The 16,591-nt window shown below is 42.5% G+C and overlaps 1 protein-coding gene across 1 annotated transcript in view; it reads left to right on the forward strand.

The window, feature by feature from the left end:
* The window catches only part of RNF11 (ring finger protein 11), a 31,811-nt gene extending 16,959 nt beyond the window's left edge, over positions 1-14,852 (forward strand). Inside the window, exons 2-3 of the mRNA XM_050901288.1 lie at positions 13,526-13,695; positions 14,295-14,852. Of these exons, the coding sequence (XP_050757245.1) occupies positions 13,526-13,695; positions 14,295-14,466 (342 nt within the window). The 3' untranslated portion in view covers positions 14,467-14,852. The remainder of the gene's footprint in view (positions 1-13,525; positions 13,696-14,294) is intronic.
* The last annotated feature ends 1,739 nt before the right edge of the window (positions 14,853-16,591 follow it).

Below are 16,591 nucleotides of genomic sequence, written 5' to 3' on the forward strand. Positions count from 1 at the left end.
GGTGTGTCGGGGTGAAATGGGGCTTTGTCTTCCAACCAATTAGTCCACATTCGGAAAAATGACCTCTCTGTTTTCATGTCCCTCCTCTCAAACAGTTTTCTTTCTTCTGAGATTTTATAGCAGCCCAAGCCTTAATTCAGGCAAGTACTTAAGTAGGTGCTCAAGAGCTGCGTCCCTGGCAGTGTTTGAAATCCTTACTCCTTACTAAGTGTGCTGCTGGGGTAGTAGTGGGGACATTTGTAGATCTTACTATCTGATACTTGCAGTCAGCAGGATGAATCCATTGTGGAAACCTCAAATTTTCCTTCAGAAAGCCAATTTCAATGTAAACAAAGCTCTTGCCACCTTCCATGAGAGCAGGTGTAAGTAGGGGAATGGCCTGACAAAATAGAGGTTTTTCTTCATCCCATCGGGGCTGAACGAGGTGAGACGGGAGCCACGGCGGCTGCAGAGGTTGGGCCGGGCTCTGTGCTCCCCATCTCGTCCCCCCTCGTCCTTGCAGAGCGTTGGACCTGCTTCAGTTCCCCCTTCAAACCACCTGCTCTGAAAGCACCTGTGCTGAAACAAACACAAGTATTTTTGGTGTAAAACCAGCACAGGCAAGATCCAAAGCAGAGTATTAAAAAAAAACAACCAACATAGACTGAAAATGCTGATTAGACAGGTGGTTGCTTATACAGTTAGTGATAGACGTTGTACCTTATTCATCTGTGAAGCTGAACATTTGTGGCTTGTCCTGGTTGCACCAGCAACGAGCTGTATGTTTCATACATAGCAGTAAAATGAATGTGTGTTTTCTGGTGACAGATTAAAGAAATGACCAGATGCTCATTGAACTGTGTCTATGCATTTAAAACTTTAAAATAAGTAGGAAAAACATGTTCTGGAAATATTTTGCTTGTATAACCAACTCCTGAGAGGGCTATTTATGATTTTTCTACCTGTTCTTGGCACAGGCCTTTTTTCTGTTAGAAGAGGTTTGACAGTTGCATGAGATCACACTTGGATTTGTGCCCTGCGAGCTAAAAATGCAGAGTCACTGCTTGCGAGGACAAGACTTCGCTAGAAAAAATAGAAACATTGCCCTTGTGTTCACTGCTAATACTGCATTGAAAAGTGGAGCTTCGTCAAGCTTTAGTGTGCCTTAATATCCATACAGTCGTTCCTTGCTTTTAGATAGAGCACTGCTTTAAAAAAAAACAACAGATTTAGTAATATTCATTTAATGCCAGAGACATTCCTTTAAGATTAATAAATGACTGGCTGAGATGAGCTGATAGCCTGAATCGGTGCCTCTGGCTGCTTACAGCTGCTGCTCATTAACTCAGAGTAGAAATAATTAATGTTATTATCAAATGATACTAAACAAATAGCCAAATCGCATTTTTTTTGTGTGTGTTCATTCTCACTGAAATGGGAGATGGCAGCGAGCGTGCGCCTGGGAGAGGTGACCGTGTCCGCACGATGCGGCACCCTGGGCTGCGCCGAAATCTCTTGTGTGCAGCCCAGCAGTTCAGGGTGCTGTCGGTACCCCCTGATTCAAACCCCATTTCCAGCTTCAAAATGTGGAAGAGATCACAGAAATCCCCCCATCGGTTGCCCAGGATCTGGCAGAAGGGAGGAGCTGCTGGCTGGGTGGATGGTGGGGATGTCCTTGCCAAGCTGGCACGCCACCGCCGGTGACACCTGGGGCAGCTGCACACAGAGACTCGTACTGCATTTGAGGTGCCCTAAAGTATGGCAGGTGTGCGTGAGGCTTCATCTGTCTGTGGCTTTCTAGCAGGCTAATGCAGAAACATGCTTAAAACCTGCTGTGGTTAAACTGTTGCAAAATGCAGCATTGATTATATCCTTTAACTGGCCTCAGGAAGCCTCCTGGCTGCCTCTGCACAGTCCAGTCCCCTGCTTCACTGCCTAGGCTGAGGCTTCAAGTCACGTACCTGGATCTTAGGGGCATCCATTCTGTGTTAGAAATTCAGACGCTGTTAAGAAAATAAAAAGGCCTGTGGATCTGCGTGTACCATCAAACTGCCAAGGTGTGGCAGCTTCCTGCTTGAGCAAGCATTCATAATTGAGGATGGCTTTGTTAAAAAGGCAATTAAAATATTTCAAATTGAGTACAAAGTTATGATCAAGTGAAGTATAACACAGATTCCTGAGTTTTGAAACAAACCCTGCTGTCATGGGCTGCTTTGCTGACACGGTCTCAAAGCAGGTGCCCCACGCCAGCAGTCTCTCTGCTTCAGGTTTTCTTGCTCTGTGGTTACGCAGCCCCAGCTCATCACCAGCCCCAGCTCATCACCAGCCCCATCTGCTTTTTGAAGCTCTTCTGCAATAGCACGTGGACTGTTACCACTTTTCTCCCTGAAGTCATTTATCCTTAGTAGAGCAATCTGTTTTCTCTCCTTTCTCTATGGGTTGGCAGAGGTTTGCACTGTGTGAGTCCGGCTCTGCTGAGTCCCTGTTTGCTGCGAGGCATGATGGAAAATTCTTCATCAGGTTTCTCCTTGGCTTACCTTGCTGGTGGGAGCCTGTTGCTAGCCCATCTTCCTGGGCTAGCGCAGCTTGGCTGCAGTGCTCTGCCTCATCAGCCATTCTTTACCGGCTCCCTGGTGAAGGGGAAGGTCCCTGTCAAGGTTTGCAGAAGTCCTCTCCTGTGTTGCCTCTTCTGTGTATTTTGGTTGGGTAACAGACTGTATCTCTATAAAAAGAACTACTATGTCCTCTTTTAAACCTCTTTTTTGGTGTTTGCTTACGACTGGGTGGCTACGGAAAAGTATTTTGCATTGTCGTGTAGGATAGTACATCAGGGGTAGATGATCTGAGATAGCTGCTGTTGATCTGCCTGTTTGTTTTCATTATCTGTGTTACCTCTTATCTGAAGCTAAATTGACACCTCCCAGAAGACTGCACACGGGGGTGATGTTCCAACTGGGGCTATTGTGTCTATTTAAGTCCTGTTCTAGGAACTTGATGTATGAGGACTTGCATTCGATACGATGGTTTTGGATGTGTGTTGAAACTTGCTTTAGGCAAGGCTGTTAAATTGCGTTCTGGATAGCCCGTCCTGAGGAGGATGCCTGCCGTGTCATTGAACGATAATGCCAAGATAACATCATAAGCTGAGCAGAGAGATGAGATCATTCGTCGCTTGATTTCACTGATCCTTTGCTATCCTACTCACTATACACTTTTTCTACAATACATTCCTAGTTATGCATAATATTTCTGTGCTATATGTTATTATGTTCTTATTGGTTCAAACCAGCACGTTTAAATATACATATGCACATCTTCTATTTAGATGCAGAAGTACAGCCTGTATTTATACTTCAGCAGTCCTCCCCTGATGGATTGCTCCTGTCTTCAGCTTATATGCGTTTTGGTGTTTACTCGCTGTTTTGGCTCTTTGTCCCCAGCCTTTCCTCTTGGCTAATTAGGGTTGATTTCTGTAATTTTGCTACCTTATTCTTGAAGTACTCAGAAAGGCTGTCCTGTTCTTAGAATTGCCTTCAAGCTGACCTAATTCTTGCCAAAAGACACATTTTAGCACTCTTGCCATTTTGTAAGTGTTTGGAGTCAGGATTTCACAAATGGCTTAAGTCCTGACAGGGGCACTCCTCCCATTTTCCTCTTGGCTCCCGTTCCCAACTTTGTCAGTGGCTATAGCGATCGCACAGTCGATGGTGATGGCTTGTTTGCTTTTCATGAGGTGAAGAGTCAGTCAGATCAGTGTCCTCACAGCCAGCGACTAGAGCCAGTGCAAGGGACATGGCAGGACCCATGGTTCAGAGGCAGCGCTGTTCTAGACCAGCTGGAGTCAGCTGCACCCTAATCCCCAAATTCCCTGAAATGGCACCAGGAGGTAAGCAGGGGCTGCGTGTACTTAGCTCGGCTACGCTGAGTCTGGGGGCTCAGTAGGCAGTTCAGGGCCTAAAGTGTGCTGTTACTTAGTGCCATCTGAAGTCACCTATATGCCTATACTCTTCATTGAGTGCCTGCCTGTCCAGTAATCCATGCCAAGCCCTTCATGTAAGGGACTTGCATGGACTTGTCCGAGTGATGCAGTGCTTTGGGGGTTATAGGATGGTAGATTTGGGCCGAGCTCCTGTCTCAGGAGGCAGAAGCATGGGTGAGCCTAAGCTTTTTTTTGTCTGCTGTACCCTGAGGTGAGTCAAAGCCTCCGAGTGAGTGGTTTGGGTGGCGGTGCATGGGGGATGGTGTCTGGGACAAATCACACGTGTCTGAGATCATGGGATGAGCGGGGCAGGTTGTGAGCAAGCCTGTTTGCTGCACTGAATACAGGACCTGGCATAGCAAGAGTCCAGGCTGCCTGCAGACTTTGTGTTATCCAGGATGATCAATACCAGAATTTTTAGCTGTTATCCCTTTGATTTATACTATAAACAAGTTGCACTGATTGATGTTTACCCTTTCCAGAAAGTAAGTATGTGTCTGAAGGAAGTGTGAACAATTCTCCTATTTCTGTGTGGACTGTTAGCATTCTGTCAGCTTTTCCATCGTAGCTCCAGAGTGCTTCCCCCATCTCTTGTGCTTGAACGCAGCCTCCGAAAAACATGTTAACTGGATTCATTTGTTTGGGGTGTTCTTTTTTATTTTTGCTTCCTGCTAGCCAGCAGTTCCACAGCAGTCAGTGAATGGGACGCAGTAGGTTCACTCTGTACCTTTCAGCAGAGGAGACAGTCTGAGAGATTTATTTGTTTTCAGCCTCTTCTGCTACAGGACCATTTTCTTCTTACCAAAACTTCAGGTTTTTATTTGTTGTTAAATCTGCTCCTCATTTCTCCAGCAACCGTCTTTCTTGAACCATAAGTGCTGTGTTTAACATAGCCATAGCACTATAATAACTGTCTGTGCTTGCCAGGCGTAAGAAGGGGTTTCTGCAAAGATAACCACTTGGCGTGAGTAAGAGAGAACATGCACCAGTAATGCAGATGTTGTGGTTTGCTTATGGGGTAGGATGATCCGCATACATGTGCTGTTCTTCTGGCACCAGCTGCAGAAATGACTGCTGGCCCCTTCTGCTAGATTTTCTCCTTACCCAGCTGCTTTGCTTTGTAGTCCTTGGGCTGTACGAGTCTCAGGAGGCTGCAGTTTGTGCCTGAGTATCCTTAATTTAATGTTTAGGGGCAACTGTTCTTTCCTGGCTTTGCTCACTGCAGCAACTTGACAGAAAAGCATGAAATTTTGTAAATTGTTTATGGATCTTTTCCCTCCCTATATTAAAAAACCCTATTAAAATAAACATGCTAGGAGCTGTAATAAGAGGACTTTGTTACCTCTCAGAAGTTGTGACCTGATGCTGTAAGTGGAGCTGTCAGTGAGGCTGTCTGGAGAGATGGAGTCAGTTCTCTGGTGAGCGATTTGATGGTCTGGGATGTGTTGGTGTATGTGTTATCCACTTTCCTGAATAAATTCGCACTCCTGTTTGATGGGATCACTGGAGAAAGGAACAAGGACAGCTAAAACTGACATGAAGCTGGTGAACAAGAATTCAGTTAGTGGAACCGTACCCAAGGATATGGCCCTTGAGTCAGAGAAACCTGTGCAGCCTGGAAATGTAAAAACTGTCTGGTTGTGTCAGGAGATTGTGCTTCCAGGGATTAATTACTGCTTTTTAATTACTGCTTTTCCCCTACAACTCCTCCTTGCTAATCTTTTGTATTTAGGTTTGCATTGATGGTTAATCAAATTTCAGAGCAGGTGACTCTATAGAGCAGCAGGTGATTTCCATCTGCCAGGTAAGGCTGGGTTTGCACTGGCCAAGCTGAAAAGGGCACCATCAGCTATTTATCTTGGCAGTAGGTAGCCGTTTTGGTTTTGTGTGACAGCACAGGTAGGAAGCTTGAAAATGAAGTCCCTTTCTCTAATAGCCCTTGTCACTGTCTGGGAAAGCAGCAGGCAGGATGCATCTAGTTTGTACCTCGTCTCTCTCTGCCCCAGCCCTGTTTTCGGTAGCAAAGCTGAGCTCAGGGGACAGGTGGTATTTTAAGAGTTGGCAGCCAGGACTCACTTTCTTTCATGGTTGCTTATCTTTTCCAACTCTTCAGATACATTTATTTCTCAGTAATTTCAGTGGAATAATTGTGAAAAATGCAAAGGACAATTTTACAGTTTTAGTAATAGCTTAAGTGAGGCTACGCCATCACTGCAGAACCATTGTGGCTTTCACCAAAAAACACCTCCCTCTGAAATGATACATGACTCAAACCGGGTGTTGCTTCTTAATTGGTGGTAGCAGCTGGAGAAACGCCGTGCAGATGCTGCACGTTCCTCTCCTCTGTTGCAGACTGTTTCCTTAGTCTGTTGTTATATTAATTACTGACCATATCTACAGAGCCCAATTCCTACAACGCCAGAATTCTTATTAATCTTCCCTTAAGAGCGCCCTGGTGGGAAGCGTGTATGAACCTGAACACATCCCAGGTGCAGGGGAGCCCTTGCTGGGTTTTGGAGCGTTGCTCTCCTCCTGGCTATGGACCAGTAAGGTGCTAATGCACACGTTTATTTCTGCATGAAAATTCTCTATTTAATATTTAAACGATAATTGTGATACTAATAGAACTTTAAAGGAAAAACTGAGATGTGAAACTGTGTATGTTGTGGGTTTGGTTTTTTTGTCCTTCGGTGCTGTCAAACTTAACAAGGAATATATCAAACAAAGGAAAGTAAAAGTAAAGTGGTTTTGTTTAAAATGGTCATGAACAGTTAAAGTAAGCGCTCTCCAGCAAGCAGTGGTAGCAGAACAATCCCTTAATAAATCTTAAAAATGAAGTATACATTTATTGGCTTTAAAGTTCCAGATTAATCAAATATACATTCAAAATTTGAATTGTGTGATTCGTCTCCTTAGGGCGGAATGTGGGAATCTGAGAAATGAAAGGACTCGGAAACGTTTTGTAAAGGTGAGCGTGTGTTTGGTAGAGAGGTGCGATGAATCCGTTTCGAAACATATTATTATTTGTTGGGAGAGAACTACTTGGATCTTCACGCTTCTCACAGCAGTCTTTGGCATGCTTGAAAATTTGGTAAAGGATCAGTTACAGTTTTGCTTAATACAGTGTTAATTTAATGTTTAATCTCTTTTCTGACTATATTACTGTTAAGTGAATGGGGTCTGCTAGACAAACCCATGCTTTAGATTCCAGCTTGTGCCAGAACGGCTCCTCTTGTGCGCCCATGTGTGTGTGATCGGGTTGTCTGTCCCAGGCATCCCCTCCAAATGGGAGAGGTGAGAGGAGGGCATTTTTCTTTCAAAACAACTTTTTAGCCTAAGTGTTCAGCTATTGCAGTTATTTATACTGACTGGCTACCTGGAAGCAGGAATATAAAACATTGGGTAACGATTTCATTACATGATGTTTTATAGCAACTGGTATTCAGCTTTATAAATGAACTGTTCTCTTCTGTATGGCAGGAAAAGGTTTTTATAGTTGGCAGGCTGCTTGTAATATTCTAAGTATTATTAAAGTAGCTGTAGTTGTCGTATAATGCACATTATAATGGCGAGTGGTTTTACATTAATATGTCTTGGGGGAGGATATTATTTCAGAATGTATATTCACACATGGATGGAGTTTGAGTCTTTTCACCCAGATCAGAATGGCATTCACAGAAAAGGCCCCTGGACCATCATCCCAGCGAGTTTCTTATGAGTAATAAAGTAGCAAGAAGAGAAAATTTTATAACATTCAGCAGAGATTTTGCAAAAAACCCCCAAAAGCATTTTTTTTTTTCTCTCTCACCTCCTGACTGTACATCTATAAACTGAAGTTGTTCTTGCCTAGATTAGTTATTTAGGCTTCCTGCTAAGCATCTCACCTTAGAGATGAGAAAACTGGGAAGCAGCAAGGCGGAAAGATTTGTATAGTGACGATGAGCGTTGTAACAGGCAGCGATGTTGCGAGGCTGTTAGAGCTGCAGAAAGGCCAGGCCACTTTTCAGATCAGTGTTTGAGGGCTGGTGAGCAGTAAAGTGTCTGTGGCCCTGCTGCAGCTGTATGTGAACCAGTGCAGCTGCTTTCAGACAACACATTTCAAGAAAGACATTTGCATATCGAAGGGATTTCAAAAAAGAGCTGTGGGAACGGTTGAGGAAATTCAAATTGAACTGTTATATTTGCATTAATTAATTAGGCAGCAACCGCAAGGAGCATAAGCGCTATACCTACTGGTATTTAAAAAAATGTAAAAAAGACTTAGGATAAACATAGCTAGGAAGACGTTTGTCTCCTTTGTCGGACTGAATTAATAGATACGCTGTTGATCTGGTGTTAAAATGCAAATAAATATCCGAGGGTGAGGCACACTGAGAGCATTGGATTAGATGAGGAAGAAAATTTAAGAGATGGAAACCAAGCAAAGCAGTCAATAGTGGAAAGCAGGTGGCTGTAGACAGGATCTCAGGGACAGCAGTGAAGCTTTAACCTCTGGAACTATTAGATGTTATGAATTATCCATCTTGCCTTTGACCTTCCTGAAAGGATAATTTGTGCATGTTGGTGCAATTATTAAAAACAACAAACAAACAAAAGCCCTGATAACATACTGCTGATATATGGCGTAGAGGGATCTTAAAATAATCTTTATCCAGGGATTAAGAGTTTCTGATCTACCACTGACCTGTTTTAAGAGTATTACAAATTCATTGCACTTGCAAAAACAAGATGAAAATGCTGTAAAAGAAGAGAAAAGCAGATTTACAGCAGCATAAGTAACCAAGGTAAGTTGCATTGATGAGAAAACTTCAAACTAAAAATTGTGCTTGAGGAAACCTCCTTTTTCTAGGCGAGAACCCAAAGCGTGCTTGGGAATCTGCATGCAGAAACACAGTGTCTGGGCTTTTTAAGCCATGTGTGAAAATGTTTATTTTCATTAGAAGTGAAAAATGGAGACCTCCAGATGCCCTCTATGATTCCCCACCCCCCCCAAGGAGGAGGAGCCAGGGTGAGATGGAGACACAAACCCTGCTGTAGTCCTCGAGTCTAAATTAATGCTGTTATTTAAGGGCCGAATAAACATTAGGAACGAATGATTTCTGTGCACAGAAAGCCAGGGAGACTTGTGCTGACACCACTTACACAACTTTTTTCTTGTTCACAAAGTATCTCCAGGACTGTGGCCATCTGAGATGTTTCACCATTACTAAATTCATATGGGAAAAAAATAGTTAAAGCAAATTAAGTGCCAGAAAGTGATTTTTATTTCATTGCCTGACACTAATATGTGGTTTTGATTATTTGTTTTGGCCTTTTTTTTTAGGTTTTTTACAGGGAAGTTTGAAATGCCTGACATCTTTATCAAATGATAAATAACACGGACTTTGGCTAGAAGTTCGGTATTTTGTAATTTTGTCTGCAAAAACATTTTCCATGGTAGATAAGGGAAAAGTGAGACACCAGAGCAATAAATTCATGCTCGTCTTTGGAGTAAAATAACAATTACTTGGGTAATACATTTGTAGCTAGAGGTCCCCTGACATTTATATATACATAAAAAAAGATTGTAAGTTGACCGAAGTCTCGAATCCTCACGTCGTTACCCTTGAATATCTATGCTGGAGTGAGCGGGACCTTGCCTTAGCGTGGGTTGATAAAAGTAGCCGTTATGAACTGTGAAAGATTTGCAAAGGGGTGATAAACCCGCACAGGCAGGGCTGCACTCTGTCCTTCCAGGTGGCTTGAAATTATTGTCGGATGAGCTTAACTTCCAAAAATGCTTCAGAGATTTGGTAGTGGAGAAACCAGAGGATGCAGCTGCCGGTGTGGTGATGCGGCGGCGGTAGCTGCTGCGTGCGGGGCCAGCCTGGGTGCGTGCCAGCGGGGCTACCGGGGGCTGAAGGAGCCCAGCTCGACTGATGGGCGGTGGTCAGGGTCTGGTTGAGGGAGCGCTTCATGCAGTCTACGCCATCTCTTCCTTCGACCCCTCTGGGGATACCGAAATGTCACTTCAACAAACGAAGTCAGAGAAATCTGGGCTCTCATGTTCTCATGAATAAATAGTTTAAAATATTTTTAGAATCATGCAGGTATAAACACACCTTTTCTTTTTATCTGTTGGAGGGGAGAGGACTGGTTTGAAAAGGTCGTTGTCGGTGTACCCTATAATTTGACTCTCTGCAATGTGTGCGGCTGTGTTCTTCCATTTCACTGGTATGTTTGTATCCAGTGGACTACTAGCTCAGTTTGGGCAGGCTTTTAATAGTAATCGGGAGGCGAGATTGAAGTGCCACCAGACAGCGTGTTAAGGAAGTGCACCGGATCACGGGTATTGAGTGGTCACTTTTTTATTTGCAGTAGTACAATTTATGCATTTTTCACAACAGCTTGGGAGCCACACCAACCCCATTTTTTTTTATATTCACAAGCATGAAGACATCATGGTGAAAGACAGCACCATTTTCATCCGGAGTTACTCATCTGACAAGAGATTCTTGTCTAGTATGTGAAATTATAGAAGCCCACGGCTGACAACTATAAATTCCTGCCTTAATTGGTTACGTCAGACGTAGCACAGGGTGCTGGCTCTGCAGGGAGGGAACCTGAGACAGGACGTCAAAAGGAGGAGTGTTTCCACACCGTGCTGGCAGTGAGGAAAGCATTTGTGTATTGGGCATGGGAAGGGGGCCCGGGGGGTCCATCAGGCCCCTCATCCTCAGGTCTCTGCGGGAAAGACGACACCCACAGGAGAGGGGCACTGCAGTAATGCACAAATGGGTTCCCCAAGTACATGGTCCCGCGGTGGTCGCTCACAGCAAGCGTCTGTAAAAGACTAGAACAAGGGCGTGAGGTTTTGTTCTTGTTTGGCCTGTTACAGGCTTAAAAGTTAATTTACTGTCCAGAACTTAACCAAAGCAGTTGTCAGTTGGATAGCATGACTGATTTCTCATTTCAGAGTTGTCCAAATGTGATAGTTTTAACTCACAACAGATTCTTACTTAAGTTTCCTTTTGCTGTAAAATTTCTGCTGAGATGATCAGTTTGCTGTTCTTCAGCTATAAGCATTCACTATCAGTTGTCACGGCTACTTTCAGACATTTCTTGGGTCTTTTTTCCTCCTCCTGTTTTTGCCTTTCCTTGTATTTCTGCGTTATCACTTGCAGTCATGGTTTTGCCAAGGGGAGCTGTATTAAATACAGTAGCCTCCCCTCCTTCTGCCCTTAATTAGCACCAAGCTGTGCCGTGCATGCGGTTAGTTATACTGCTCCTCTTTTTTTCTAAGACGGGAAGGAGGGTGCATCTCTCTCCAAACGCTAAGTGTTCTGTATGTCTTTGTAACAAATAAAGGAGCTAGCAGTAATGTCTTCTGCTATTGATTTAATAATTGGTCCAAAGAAGTATAGCAAAGCCTTGGGGGAAAAAAAAAAAGTTACTGATAGTTTGTGGTGTTAAGTTCTTGAAACGTAAAACCAGGACTGGGCTCTGCCTTGAGCTGATGTGTTCAGTGCAGAGGGTCTGCAGCATTTGGGAGGGGAAAAAATGCTTTATTTTGCTGGCACCAAAGGTTGCAGAGCCACTTCGTGAATACTGTTCTATCTGACAGGTCATCTCTAGCTTCAGCTGGTGCTTTTCCCTATCCAAACGGTGATTAGAGAATACTTTAGATAATTTAAACCATTAAAAGGCAGCTGATCGAGAAGAAATCTGTGATTCTGTGAAATACGGTTTAGAGTAGTCAGGAAATTAATCAAACTTACAGAACCACTGGCATTTTGTCTTTTGAACCTTCTCATAATTCCTCTGAGTTCTGCTAGGAAATCAGAGGGGGAAATCCTAGTGTCACTAAATTAGGAGAAGACTGTGAATTCTACCCCACAGCTGAATTGCAAGTGGTAGGCACTGTGTTAAAAGAAGCATTGCCAGGCAGACTCGTATTTTTGATTAGCATTTCTCATAAGCAAGGACTTCTGCTGCTGGGCACCCCCAGCACCAGCCGGCGAGAGGCCGCGCGCTCCTCGGGCTGCTTTCTCCCGGCCTTCCAGGAGTCCTGTCTGTCTTTCCACTTGCCATGCTTCCTAGCAGTGAAAGAAGAATCGCTTTATCAGGTTTTACAAGCGCAGTATTACATGCGTTAAACCCCGTACTGGACTTTGCCAGGTGTTGGTGTCAGTTGAACGCTGAACGCCGCACTAGACCATCGCCGGAGCAGGCCAAAAGGCAAAGAGCGAACAGGAGAGGGGAACGCGGCTGCGTTCCTTCCTGCTGCTAGAAATGCCTGGAGATGCCCACAGCGCTCCGTGCTCTGTGAGGACATGCACGTTTCAGAAGGTGGTTGCTCTGTCAGAGACAGTGAAAGCCCCCAACTTCCCCGTGTCAGTGACGAGCGAGCGGGAGCTTGGCGATGGGAACTTTGTCGGAGGCGAGGTGTGCTGCAGCAGCGCTGCCGGCGGTGAAGCTGCACACACTCCCGCAGTCTGCTTGTTCTGCAGCAATGTCCCCTGAAACATCAACTTTTGCATTTTTCAAACAGATGAATCGATGCTATTGTGTCTCTGATGCACTAGGTTTATTTTCAGAACACATCTATAAGTTGAATTTTTTTCTGCTGTTTAAGAAGTACCATTAAAATAGGCCTATTGCAAGAAATCGTCTCCCTATTAACAGTAGATTTATGGCTACTGGCCAATACTGTCCTAATAGTATCTCCTGTTCAAAATTGGTATTTACGTCCAAAAAAGCACTTTAAAAGCAAGTAAAATAAGTACCATGTTAATATAATGTTAGTGAAAATATCTGATCTGAAGTTCATTAATATTCAAAAGAAGCTTCTGAGAATGTGGCAGAGGAAGGACTGCATAATACCTACACGTTGCCTGTTTTTTTGTTTGGGAAATATGTACTTTAAACATACAGCAGTTGAAGTCCAGCTTGGGAGAACTTGTAAAATCATACTAATGTATGAGAACAAATGTAAAGCTTGGATTACTTAAGCTATTCTTCAGGTGACATTTTTTAAACACACAAGAATTAAATTTACAGTTCTGGATTGGAGCTTGTGTGGCCCAGAACAGTTCACATAAATTTTAGTTGTTACAGAACCAATAAAGCCTTCCTCTCTAAAACTCTTAAGAATAGGCACTGTCCTCATCTTTGCAAATAATTCTTCCTAAATGTAAAAAAAATGTACTTTTTGGTGCAAATACTGGGGACTCTTCCTCAGCCGTTACGTTGTTCAATTCAGTATCTTAGCAGTTCACCAGATGCTTGTAAGGTTTATTTGCCCGCTGTCATGTGGAGCTTGTTGTACGTGTATTTCATGTATGAATGATCCGTGGAGATAAAAAGCTTTTGCAGAGGACAACCACGAGCAGCTCCTTGCTCAAGATACTGGCCTCAGTTCTTTATCCCATCCTTAATCTAATCATAGCCCCAAAATTGCAAAGTAGGAGTGGGAGATCCTACAAACATTTGTAGGACTGAGAGAGGAAAAGTTAAATACATTGCCTGTACTGTGCTACGAAATGCTAGGAAAGCCTCTGTGGTTTAACTGCAGTATTTTAATTTTAGGAGCAGGTCCCTGTTCCTGTTTATCACCCGACTCCTAGCCAGACTCGGCTAGCAACACAGCTGACAGAAGAGGAACAAATCAGGATAGCGCAGAGGATAGGCCTTATTCAGCATCTACCTAAAGGAGTCTATGATCCTGGAAGAGATGGCTCCGAGAAGAAGATCAGAGAGTAAGTTACAGAAACCTAACTGAACTAATATGGCTGTTGCCTTGGTTTATGATAGTGCCCTGGGAAACCTCATCTTGTCCTCCTGTTTGTGCCTTATTTTCAGGGACTGTAATCTAATGTCGCTTTCTGAAACAAATGACCATACAGAAGGCTCTTTCCTTTATCCTCGCTTGTTTTCCTGTTCCAGGTGAAACTTACTTTCCCGACCCATGTAATTCATGCCCTTACAAGTTTTTTTTCCTCTTTATCCTCTCTTCACGGGGAAATAATTTCACGTTACTTCCTCACCTTTATGGCTCCCTTTTACCATTTCTCATTTTACGCACTCTGCTGAGCTGCCCCTGCCATGCCTACGGGCGGCTTCCTGCCCTCGCTAGCGGTGTAACCACGGGCACCTATACTGCAAAGGAAACGCCCAAAAAATCGAGTGCTTGGTGGAGCCAGCACTGACAGAGCTAAGAACACCTCGCAGTATCTACAAGTACTAAAAGTTTGTTTGACTCAAACATATCCAGGAGTAGATATTACACTACTTTTCATTTCCAGTGTGGTAACAGCAGCTTAAATATTTTTATGATTTTTTTTTTTTCGCCCCCCAGATGTGTCATTTGTATGATGGACTTTGTTTATGGGGACCCTATCCGATTTCTGCCGTGCATGCACATCTACCACCTGGACTGTATAGATGACTGGTTGATGAGATCCTTTACCTGTCCATCCTGCATGGAGCCAGTGGATGCAGCACTGCTTTCATCATATGAGACTAACTGAGCCAGGGTTTCTCCACTGAACCTTCAAGGAGACCATCCACTTTAATGGGTTTGATCCTTTTGTCATTCAGCCCAAAGAGCCAGGAATTAGGAATTAAGATCATGCACAAAGTATACATTTCCTAATAAATAAATAAAAAATATTCCTGAATGGCTGCAAATATTGGAAAAAACATAGTATTTTAGAGACTATAGAAAAGTAGGTTGTTATTTTTAATGTAAAGCCTTGACCCACCATTGTCTTTTAATGTTTGTTCTTACACCCATATATAGGAATTGTGTAAAGTGTTACAGCAACTGTAAATGTTTAAACTGCGTGTATCCAATTTTATTAGCAGCAAGATAAGAGTATTTTTTTCCTAAATAAAGTAACCAGTTTTGTTCTGATTCTTTTCACAAGTCCTGGCATTTGGGTCAAGGCTTTATTGAAATCTACATTTTATAACACTGGCACAAATAGTTTTAAGCTTGTTTGCACAGTTCTCTTTCTTTTTTTTTTTTTTTTTTTTTCCATTGGAGATGGAATTCATTGCCTTAGGTCTTTTTAATAGTGTATTGTTATTGTTGGGCTGGCTCTATGCTTGAAAACCAGTTTATTTATAACCTGTTAAAAGTGCTATATTTTGTTTGCAGTTAGGAATATGCAGACTTCAAAATGATCTCCTAGCTTGTAAGCAAACTGAGATGCATTATCCCTTTTCTACAAGTGATGCGGAATATGAAGATATGAAACAAGCCCTACAGTGAAATTATGGTTTCATGGTTTTTATAACTTGCTTTGGTTTTGATGAAACAACAGTCCTTAAACTTTAATATGTCACCTTTAACTTGATCAGGTTAAAAGTGAGCCAGATGGACAATAAATAGTTAAGCTACTCTGACGGAAAAAAAAATATTTGGAACTAATGTAGTGTTAGCATTGATCACTTACTCTACTTTTTTTCTCCCTAAAAATGGTTGTCTTGGATTATAGCAAATGGATACTGCATCTCTCGTTCTTGTAGTTCTTAGGTTATCAGAAGTTAAGAATAAACATACTGTATCTCAGTCTCCTGTATTAAATGTATCTGTTAAGCCCTGCTGGCTGACACATCAGTCCACCAAACAGATATGAAATCAGATATGAGAAAAATATATTTTGTTCTGCATGTAAATGCAAAGTTTATATAAACACAGACTGTCATACTAGCAGTTGAGGGGGCAAACAGTACTACTATAGCCCAAATGACACAATTAGCTAATTTCTGTAGCAAACAGTATGTGCTTGTTAAGAGGTGGTCTAGCAAAGATTGTAGCTGTAAAGACCTTTTATCCACTTAGCGTGGTTTTTTTTTTTCTTTTTCTTTTTTTTTTTCCCTTAATGTTACCCTGCTGTGACTTTTATACATTCAACGCAACGCTGATACATTGAGAAGTCCTGGTCTTGCAAAATGAGATGCAATCTCAAGTTAACCACAACGAATCAGGGAATGTTCTTGATTGATTGTTTTTCATATATAGTTTGAGTACTTGATACAAGTTGTGTTTAAAGACCCAAGTACTTTGAAGACTTAGTGTATTTACAATATAGAAGAATTGTGAATGTTATGGGTAATTTTTGAAGGGTTGGTCAGCAAAATGTAGAATCAACATGTTGACTTATTTATTATTCCTGCAGCTGACAGGAACCTGCTCTCTTAGAGAAGAACTCCAAGTAGCAGTCAGAAGGAATTGAAAGCAGTCTACAGTTCTAGAGTCACTCAAATTGCTACACATTTATCTGGACACAATTTTTTGCTGAATTGATACACACCTAATTACATGGATCAAAATCTTGGAAGAGAGACCTGAAGTTGTGCAATATCATTGTTCCTTTTCATCATTCCATGTGTGTTCCTCTGTGTCCTCTTTTTTGTCAGTTTGTTTTGGGGGTTTGGTTTCTCTCCTTTTCCCTTTTTTTTTTTTTTTTTTTTTTTGGTAAAACAATGTCCACATTAAGTATTCATTTCTTTTCTTTATCTTGTTTAAACTGGCAAATGAACAATTTGAAAAAACAGCATTGTCATGTTGGTATTAGTCTTTATTTATTACAAGACTTGATTAAGAAAGATTTGAAAGAAATATGAAGTGACCGATTACTGAGCTGA

This window comes from Gymnogyps californianus, chromosome 8 (assembly GCF_018139145.2).
Source record: "Gymnogyps californianus isolate 813 chromosome 8, ASM1813914v2, whole genome shotgun sequence".
Classification (NCBI taxonomy): Eukaryota; Metazoa; Chordata; class Aves; order Accipitriformes; family Cathartidae; genus Gymnogyps; species Gymnogyps californianus.